This window comes from Ananas comosus, linkage group 1, assembly GCF_001540865.1.
Source record: "Ananas comosus cultivar F153 linkage group 1, ASM154086v1, whole genome shotgun sequence".
Classification (NCBI taxonomy): Eukaryota; Viridiplantae; Streptophyta; class Magnoliopsida; order Poales; family Bromeliaceae; genus Ananas; species Ananas comosus.
In genome coordinates, this window is record NC_033621.1 from 22063252 (window position 1) to 22074167 (window position 10916).

Here is a 10916-nt window from a genome sequence, read left to right on the forward strand (position 1 = left end):
AGTTTTGATTATAAATGTTTATCGAACTTTTGATTCAAATTACTCAAAGAGGTTTTTAACTACAAATAATGCAAAATATGTTTGAAGCCCAGGCATTTCACAGTTACATAACTAATTAACTTTATCATTCTTACCAACTGTACTAACAGAATCAACCACAACTGCTGTCTCGAGTAAGCTTTATTAATCAAATAAGAGAACTCAATCCCAGTAATCGACTCAACACCACCACATCATTTGCACGATCACAAGCTCGAACCTATCATGCTTATTCACTGACACAATTATTCCGTAACTATCGGTTTCACGCTGTCCAGACATGCATTAACCTTCTCTCCGTCAGCAGCTGCGCAGCTCTTCACAGACTTCGTCGTCATCGGTATCAGCTTCTTCTCCCTGCAGGTCTGAATTGCTGCATCATACATGTCCTCAGCTGTGTACTTGAACTCGAACCCGAGATCGATCAGCTTCTTCGACGAGAAGTGTACTCGTTTTATGCCCTCGTCGATCCCTTCGAACCTAGAATAAGAATTCACAGTTTGTTACTCGTATTTTTCGCGAGAAGTTACGCAAATGAGCAATAACTGCGAAATATGTACAAATGGCCTTACTTTTCGGGGACGTCGTATTCAGGATACCGCGCTCTGAGCATCTTCGCGAGATCGTAAATGGTAGCGTCGTGAGAAGAGCAAATGTATCTTCCGGTGGCGTCCGGGTGCTCGAAGAGGAAGATGTGGGCATCACATAGATCGTCTAAGTGAACCAACTGAAACTGCTTTAAGATTGAGAAATGTGCTTCGTTTCCTGCCATGATAAGTTATGCTAGTGTTAGTACACCTGCAGTAAAGAAGGTAGGGGCGAGCATTATTTGGTTCAAATCAAATCGAAATACCAAATTGAATCCGACCTGAATCAATCAGTTTGGTTCGGCACTAAAAGTTAAAAATTAGAAAAACCAAAATAATCGAAGGTTTAGAAATTCAATATATAATATTAGTCTTAATATAAAAAAATTGAGTATTATTTTTGAATAATAGTTAAATAATTAGAAATATTAATTGCTATTATTTTAGATTACTGATTTTTGACACGCAATGAAATTAATCATGATTATATCTTAGTTTTAGCACTTTAAAAAGATTTAATTTAAATAAAAAATATAAACCGAACCAAACCGACCAAATTATTTTGGTTTAATTCATGCCTCTAATTCGGTTTGATTTTTGAAATATAGATTTTTGAAAGTCAGAGAAGAAAAAGTGAAAAAGTAGATCTTTCGTCCATTTGGTTTGAAATGTAGCTTTTTTGGAAATTTATTTTTGAAATTTTATAGCAAATTTATATTTATTTTTTTTTCTTTTTAGGAAAACGAAGATGCTAGTTTTCTATAAAATTTGAAAAGAAGCTTTCTAAAAAAGCTAAAAAAGAAAAACAAAAAAAAATTCATAAAAAACTTATTTCTCGAAAAAAAAAAGTGCTTTTTCGAGAAACCAAACCGCCCCTAAAGAAACATAATAAGCAAGCAATAATAAATAAAGGCTAAAATATATATAATGCCACTTTATAAATATCCGTTTTTTATTTTTTCTTCCTGATTTTTAAAAATCTATATTTTGCCCCCTTAAAATTTCGGCAGGAGGGTACGATGTTAATGGAGAAAGCAAAATGACCAAACTATTCTTACTTTTTCTATAAAAAGATAATTTTTTAATATATTTTTGCCATTTTGAGGGGCATTTTAGTATAAATTATAAAAAATTGACGGAATAGCGACGAAACCCTGACTGAGTGGAGCAAAATGCAACAACTTGAAATATTGAGAAAGTAAAATATAAATTTTTAAAAATTAGAAAGGAAAAGTGTGGAACAACCGTTGTAAAAGCTTAAGCGGATGCGGATTTTTTTTTTTTTTCTCACAAGGCACTTGACGTGGACTTGAATTAAATAGAAGAAAATTAATAATGCTAGGAGTCTGGGATGACTTGAAATAAATAATAATATACTAAGAGCCTAGTATGACTCGAACTCAAAACTTTCTGTTCTGATATCATATGAAACAACCGTTTTGCTATAAAAATTTAAACCGTTAGAAAACAGTATTTATATATTTTTATATTTAACAAAAATTAAAGAAAATGAATATTTATAAAAAAAAAATTAGTAATTTAGCCATAAATAAACCATATGGGTATATCATACCTGTGATGAGTGATAATGCAGTGATCATGCTTGGTGGCATGCATGAGGTGAGGAAGGGCCCAACAACAAGAGGTGGGATGATGCTGATCAGGTCAATCCCATTCTCCTCTGCATACTCCCATGCAGCTTTCTCAGCCAGGGTTTTTGACACAAAGTACATCTGATTAATTAATTTGTACAGCAAGGAGTTAGCAACAAATAATTATGATCACTAGCTACAAATTCATCTGAATTTTTTAACCTTTCGGAACAAGTATCTGACCATTTATAGTTCTTGAATTAATATTATTTTTCTAGAAAAACCACTAAATTCTAGAGGATCACTAAACTTTTGAAAATTACCATCATTCCAACTCTATATTTTCTGATCCAAAGGTTAAAAAGTCGAAAACATCAAGTATTTTATGCTTCCGAAAGTATAGTAGCTCCACACTACATATATATATATATAGAGAGAGAGAGAGAGAGAATCCGGCTGGTATATTATCGATAACACGAAAGCCTCTGTACTACCAAATTATTTTTGATGATGCGGCTTCTAAATCAACAATCAGCTCCGTTAGAGTTGATCTACACTATTAAGAGTATAGTAGTCGAACTCTCTCTATATATATATATGAGTCTAGCTACTATATATGCTCTTATAAGTATGATCTTCTTAGTACTCATAACTTGTTTTTAATAATAAAGTTTTCAAAACGGCGCGTCGGTAGCAGAAGTCGATATATAGAGTACCCATCCAGTCATCTTGACGCGGCGGCAGAAGTCGATGTCGCTCCAGCAGTTCTCGTCGTACTCTGACCGTTGGTGCTCTTCGACGTTCACCGTCCCAGCCGACGACGTGAACACGACGCGCCGCACGGTGCCGGCCTCCTTGCATGATCTGAGAATGCCCAGGAGTCCATTTATTGTGGGCTTGATCACCTCATTCTGCAAAGAAATAAGCAAATTTTTTTTATTGTCATTATTATTGTTTACATTTTCATAGGGTTATATTTGAAATTTGAGTGCCAATTTTGGTAAATGTTGTACTTTAGTCCTTGACCCATAAAATACCCAAGATGATGTCTTATGGAGTGATACGTTTAGATCTCTTCATTTGTAAAATAACTTACTTATTTTAATTTATTTCAAACATATATTGTCATTTGTAACAATCCTGGATCTTAGATGTTATATATATTTCTATTTTTAGGTACTCAAGTGTACGAGTGAAAAATATATATATATAAAAAATCAAATCTTTTTTTTTTGACAGAAAAAATCCGTAGGCAATTTTATTAGCAACTTAAAAGTACATCAAAGATAACAAAAAAAAATTAAATAAAGTTTTGGTATAATATGTATAATGTACCCCTCAAAGGAAAAAAAGAAAATAAAAAATTTGGTATCTATCATCTGAGATAGTAAAAGTCTTATCAAGGCCAGTTTACAGCTGTTACATCGAAATGATAATTTTTTTAAAAAAAAAATTGCATTGACACTTTTGTGCTTTATAAAAATTTTGGATAATTATTTATATGCCGTTTAAAAACTACTGAAAAAATTTGTACATCTTTATTTTCTTTTATTTCAAATATATTTTTTATATATTTTTTTGGTATTTAGAAATAATTTCGCTATTAGTATTCAAAAATAATTTCTACCAAAATAAAAAAAAAATCAAAATACCTATTTTTTTTCATATCTATTTTGTCTCTAATTTAAATGCAAATAGAAAAAATTAGTGACAGTAGAAAAATATATTTAAAAGAGCAAAAAATTAAAATATTTTTTCTGCCCATAATTTAAAAAATAAATAAGAAAAATTAGTAGAAGTCGAAGAATATTTTTAAAAGGGTAAAATAATAATTTTACAAAGATAATGAAATTTCTAATGGTTAATGAACAAAATCTAACTTTAAGCCCCTATTTAGTTGGGGGATAAGGAGGGATAACGGGTTATCCCCCCGTTATACCCAAACACAAAAAAAAGGTGGGATTAGGGGTGGGAACAGATATTCCCTCCCCTATTTAATTTTTAAAAAAATTATAAATATTTAATTTTAAATTTTAAAAATTTATTATTTGTAATTTTAAAATTAAAATTTATAACTTTAAATTCTAAAATTTAAATTTTAAATTAATATTTTAAGTTTTTTAATTTTAAATTTTGATATTTTATATTTTTAAATTTAGATTTAATCTTAAATTTAAAATTTTGAATTTTGAATTTTCGGATTTGAGATTTAAAATTTTAATTTTTGAATTTTTGAGATTTGAAAATTATATATTTGATTTAAAAATCTAAATATAAAATTTAAAAATTTAAATTCAAATATAATATAGAGAAAAATATAATTATTTTATATTTATAACTATCTACTATTCTTCTTATTCCATCTTATCTATCCAAACATTATTTTTTTTATTCTAAGAAACAACTCAATTTTCATTCAAACACAAAATTGATCTGGCTCAGCTTATATCTGAATTTATAGATATTCCTTGTATAGACAGTCCTTATTTATATTCGAAACAAATAAAACTTCACGCTATATTTGGTTAGAAAACAAGGATGGGTAGGGGTGGGAACAAGCTGTTCCCATCCTTATTTTTTTAAAAAAAAATTTAAAAAATTTTAATTTTAATTTTAATTTTAATTTTAATTTTAAAAATTAAATTTTATAATTTAAATTCTAAATTTTAATTTTTAAATTTTAATTTGATTTTATATTTTTTAAAATTTAAATTTTGATATTTTATATTTTTGAAATTTAAATTTGACCTTAAATTTTAAATTTTAAATTTTAAAATTCAAAATTTGAGAGTTTAATTTTAAATTTAAATTTCAAATTTTAAAATTTAAAAGTTAAAATTCAAAATTCAAATTTAAAAATTTTAAATTCAAATATAACGAGAGAGATAATATCATTTTTCTATTTATAACTATCCAGTATTTTTTTTATTTTATATATTTAAATGCTATTTTTCTTTTTTTCGAAAACAATAAATATTCATTCATACATAAAATTGGTCTAATTCTTACTTATTTCTGAAATTGTACCTATTCCTGAAATAGACCTATGTATTGCGGATATTTCTGTAAGCCTCGTGTGTCCGTATCATATGCCCACGTGTCTGTGTCGGACACGTGTCTGATGTGGGCACTCCTTGGATGCCCATTTAATGCCGATCCATAGCGCATACAACTAAAAAATATTTACATATCTATTTTTATTTTATTTTTTCTATACATATATAATATAAGATGATAAATATTTTAGCTTTTTTATGAATGCATATAATTTCTTTTTGATAATAGAAATAAATTATGTACGGTGGAATTTTTTTATAAAAAATATATGAACTATCAATGCAAATTTTACTAACTTTCATTCGAACGAGAAATATAATAATATTTTGCCAAAATTAATATTTTATATATAATAAAAATATGGCTGGGACTACTATACTCTTATGAGTATAGACCTTCTTATACTCATAAATTTTTAACCGTTGATTAATGGAATGTGTCGTTAGGATGATGGTGGTCCCACTTAAAATAATAGTAGTCCCCTAGAGTTGAGTGGGTAGTTGGTTAAATAGTATGATTTAATGGATGAAAATAATTAATGAAATAAATCTAAGTGCCGAAAACTTATGAGTATAAAGGAGCCAATACTTATAAAAGTATAATAACCGAACTTATAAAAATATATTATCATATTAATAATATTATATTTTATTAGCAGTGTCCATGTTCTTATTTTTTAAAAGTTGCCGAGTCACGATGTCCGAGTCGTGTCATATTTTATGTCCCGTGTCAGTATTCATAACACCTAGAAATAGACAATTTTTATTTATACCCGAACCAAACGAATCCTTAAAGTATCTTAGCCTTCAAGCAATACTACGCATACATCCCAAAGTGGATGCACGATGTACAACCCATCAATCGCATGATTGAAACTTATTCAATGATCGTATAATATATCCCGTTTCGGAGTGTACTTTTTCTTTTCTTTTTTTTCTTTTTTTTCTTTTTTTTTTTTGGATACCTCTGGGTCTTTGGATTCGAAATCCATGGGGGTTGCCACGTGGAAGACGCCGGTGCAACCCCTGATGGCGTCGACGAAGCTCCCCTCGTCCTGCAGGTCGGCCTTCCAGATGCTCAGACGATCGCCGGCCCCTGGCAGATCCAGCAACGGCTTTGTCTTCACAATGTTCGCTGCAACAACCAAATAATAATAATAATAATAATAAATAAATAAATAAACTAAAGATTAAATTATAGAATTTTTTTTATAAATATTTATTTTTTCACGTTATCTCTCTGATCTGATCGATAAAAATTTATGTTTTAGTATGTTAAAATTATAAAATATATTTTCAGAGAGTGCATCGTTAATAAAGAGGGCAAAATGATCAAATTACTCTTACTTATTTTGTAAAAAAAGATAATTTTTATTATAAAGAGTAAACTTCCGAAACCACTCGTGGTTTCGTACTTTCTTACTTTAGTACCATATGGTTTAAAGTGTATCAAATTAGTGTCATGTGATTTTATTTTTATCTTTTCGTCAGTTTCTCCGTTAATATTTCGTTAAATTATATACAAAAAGCTTCAGATATTTCACCTAGGTTTATTGAATGTTCACTTTAGTATCTTTTAGTTTTAACTTTGTCACTGATTTAACGAAAAAATTAGTAAAATCGGTAATAAAAAAATAAAAATGAAACCACAGAATACTAAACCACAGGGTATTAAAGTAAAAAAGTGTGAAACCACAATAGTGGTATTTGAAGTTTTTTCTATTATAAATTATAATAAATTGACGGAATATTGATGAAACTCTGACGGAGGGGAACTAAATGTAACAACTTAAAATATTGTGGAGATAAAATATAGAATTTTAAAAATTTGAGAGGTAAAATAAAAAAAGATATTTATAAGGATTTTTTTTTAATTTAGCCTAAACTATATAAAACAGATACAAAGAAGAATGTGCGGGGATTGGAGGCCTCCTACAATGGTTTTGGTTTGAGTTGTTTTTATAAATTAAATTGAAGATTTATGATGATTATTAACAGCTTCGATTGTTAATTGTGGACAAAAAATCTGTAGTTTCTCAGCTAAAAAGTGTTTAGAATATTTAAATTTATGTCTTATTTTTCATACTATGCTCCGGTCCCTATGCTTTGGACATAAATATTTTAGTTCTCAAATTTTAATTTATTATAATTTTTATTTTGAAATTTCATAATTGTCACAGTCGAGTCATAGAACCTAACTTAACGAACTATATATTAATTTTGTTGCTAATACAGAAGTGTTGTGGCAGTAATGTGATTAATAATGTGCCAATAATTAACATATCATGGCATTTTTAAATCAACGATACATCATTATTCAGTCAACTAAATAGGATTGTAGGACTTAATTGTTACTATCTTGAAAGTTCAAGTCACAAATTATAATAAATTAAAGCTTGATGACAAAAGTGTCACCCATTTTATAGTTCGACGATCGAGCGTGCAATTTACCCTTTTATCTTTCTATCTTTTTGGTTCAAACTTTTATAAATTGTTATAATTAAATTTCATAATCTAATTTAGTTGGTTAAATATTGACGAATTACTAATGTGAAAGTGATATAATATTTTAATTATTATCACATTATCAATTACAACATTACAATATCACTTTTATATTGGCGATACATCAACTAAAGCAACTTGAGTTGTGAGACTTGATCCCAATAATATAGAAAGTACAGGCCAGAAATTATAATAAAATAAAGTTTGAGAACCAAAATGTCATACGTGGCGACTCATAGTTTGAATAGGGGTGCCAATCCAACTCTCTGTCTCGTGTTCGAATCGAAATGAACTTGAGATTGAATCGCTCGTTTAGTAAACGAGTCGAATGCAAAATCTGAATTGTTTAGCTTGTTTAATAAACGAACCAAACAAGGGTTGGGGGTCAGCTCGCTCGTGTTCGGCTCGATAACAATTCAACTATATATATATATATATACTATATATATATAATATATATAATAATATATATAATAATTATATATATATATATATATATCTTATATAATATAATTATAAATTTATTTTTAATTTTTAGCTCAATCTAAATATAAAGCCAACTAAATTGTAAAGAATTTATTTATATATAAAGTTTCAACTATATTTCAAATTCTAATGTTTAAATCTCAATATTTATTTATGAATAATATATATTTATATATATATATATATATATATATATATATATATATATAATATATATATATATATATATTCTTTCTAATCGTTTTAACATTTATTTGTAAGCTGACTCGCATTCAAACTAAAGCTATGTTTTTCGTCGATGCAATAAGAGCCCGCGCATGCTCAGCTCGTTTATGAAATGAGCCGAACACCCTCGTTGACCACCTAAGTTTGATGGCAAAGTGTAAGTGGTCCAAAATAAAATCAAAACGAAAAAAAGAAGAAGAAGAAGAAGAAGAAAGGAGGAAATACTGACGGGGTCTCGGACCGGTGCTGCGCGGTGTAGCCGGCCTGCAGCAGCTTCACGACGAGCCACGTCCCGACGTACCCGGACGCCCCCGTCACCACCACCGCCCCCTCCTCCTCCGCTGCTCCCATCTCTCCCCCGATCTCTACACCCTTCTAGAACTCTCCAGCACCTTCTAGAACCCTCTATATGTATATATATATATATATATCTCTCTCTGTCTACATGCACACACAGAGCAACAAGGGGTGAATACTTATTAGTGTGTTCGAGCCTAAGCCCATCTCCACGGGATGAGCCTTATTTATATATTAAAGATCGAATTACTCCCCCTCTCTCTCTCTCTCTCTCTCAAATAATAATAATAATAATAATAATAATAATAAATAAAAATAAAATTTGAGATCAGTTGGTGGTAACGTGCGTGGATTGGGTAACTGCCTGTCAAACTCCTAATTAACCTGCCGCTCCACAGAATTCCAGTCTGGCTGTGGCTGTTAGATATGACTCGAAATTTATTATCGACTAAGATTTGGATTTACGACTTGCCGATAGCTTCGCGGTGCGACCAAATTGAAAAATTAAATTGTGAAGAAAAAATAAATGTCTGTAGTGGGTAGCGGAGGGCTCGGGCCGTCAGGCCCGAGCTATCGAAACCCGTTATGAATTTTTCTGTTCGTTTTTTTCTTAGAGGCGTGTGATCGTGGTTGGTTGTAATCTGAAGAACATTGTATTCCCTTTCGATTCGATAGTGAAATTCTCTCCTCCCTCGCCGTGATTTTTTTCCTGCAGAGAATTTTCTACGTAAATCTGTGTGTGTTATATTTATTTTCTGCTTGTGATTTGACTATTTCGTATTCGCTATTTTTCGTTTTCCGTGCGTTTGCCGTAACACTGGCCAATGCATCGACGACTAGAATTACAAAATTGCTTTCTGAGTTCCCCACAAGCCAGAAAGCACAAGCACAAATCACAACCGTAAATGCTTCTAGTACCTCATCTGATTTGCGAGCACATTTTGAATCAGCTATTCAATCTTTCGCGAAATTTCGATTTCGCTTGTTTAACATTTTAATTCGTTCGATTTTGATTTGATCGACGCATTCAAATTTTGGAACCTATGTGTCGTTGGCCTGTTCAAATCAAATAAATTGGAAAGTTATATGGTAAAATTTCGAAAGTTTGATAGTTTTGCATATGCTTACCATTTATTAACATCCCATATGGTTCTTTTTTATGCACAATTTTAATTTATGTTTCTCATTATTCATCAACTACTACGTGGATATAATTTGAAAAAAACAAGGAGAACTAAGGATTTAGCGACATGAATTTGTTAATAAAGTTTTGAGCCATGAATTTTTATTTAGAAAAGAAAAATTAAAAAAAGTTTAAAAAGACTAGAAGTGAAGATTATAGGAACCAATTTATTAAAAACGCTTTATAGACGGTACAAAGAACCCCATGCAACCTGATCATCAAGTTAAAGGTAAAAAAAATACACTAGTTACATTGTATGTACATGTTTTGTTGATCGCAATTTATATTTTGTTATTAACTATATTCAGTGTAGCTAGCTAAGAGCTTGATGACCGGTACCCGAGATTTCAAGTTTGAAGTCTAATCGCTTTACACGTATATAAAAAAGGTAAAACTATACATAACTTATCTGAGCTATAATTCATTTTGAATTAATTGTCTGATCTTTCAAAATTTTAGCTTTATTACTCAATCTTTCAATTTTATCTGATTTGAGCTGGTCAACAGCACATTGATTTTAAAATTTAAGCTAATTGCTTACATTATTAAACTTATAGTTGCGAGAATTATATAGAATATTATGAACTAACTAAATCTGTAAAGATAAACAATATATTTAATTTTTGAAGTCAAAGTGCCGTTAACTACCGACTAAAATCAAACCAATTAAAAAAATCAGATAATAAAATCAAAATTTTAAAATATCATAAAATGGTCTATAATTCAAATAAGTTTTAGATATTTTTGCCATAACAATAATAATAATAAATGATGTTGATAACTTGCTACATCCCCCCCCGGGACAAAAATTTTATGGGCATCGTGCCCAAACAATTTGTTTGGGCACGATGCCCGGATGGGCGCCGCGTGTGCCGCACGCTCCCTTCCCCCTTTCTTTCTCTCTCTTCCTAAAAACCGAGCTCACCATTTTTTTTTTTTTTTTTTT

General features: G+C 29.9%; 1 protein-coding gene across 1 annotated transcript; it reads right to left on the bottom strand.

Moving 5' to 3' along the window:
• LOC109706489 (dihydroflavonol 4-reductase) lies at positions 144 to 9001 on the bottom strand. Its single transcript, XM_020227336.1, has 7 exons — positions 8720 to 9001; positions 7271 to 7272; positions 6240 to 6409; positions 2935 to 3129; positions 2200 to 2359; positions 612 to 804; positions 144 to 519 (listed from the first exon to the last, which is right to left on the bottom strand). Exons 1-7 carry the CDS (start codon positions 8839 to 8841, stop codon positions 285 to 287), a joined length of 1077 nt encoding a protein of 358 aa, XP_020082925.1. The 5' UTR covers positions 8842 to 9001; the 3' UTR covers positions 144 to 284.

Coding starts and splice junctions, on each gene's coding strand:
- LOC109706489 (XM_020227336.1), bottom strand. CDS start 8,841: ATGGGAGCAGCGGAGGAGGAGGGGGCGGTGGTGGTGACGGGGGCGTCC. Junction 3,130..6,239: donor TCGAATCCAAAGACCCAGAG/GTATCCAAAAAA, acceptor ATTTCTTTGCAG/AATGAGGTGATCAAGCCCAC. Junction 520..611: donor GAATACGACGTCCCCGAAAA/GTAAGGCCATTT, acceptor TTCTTATTCTAG/GTTCGAAGGGATCGACGAGG.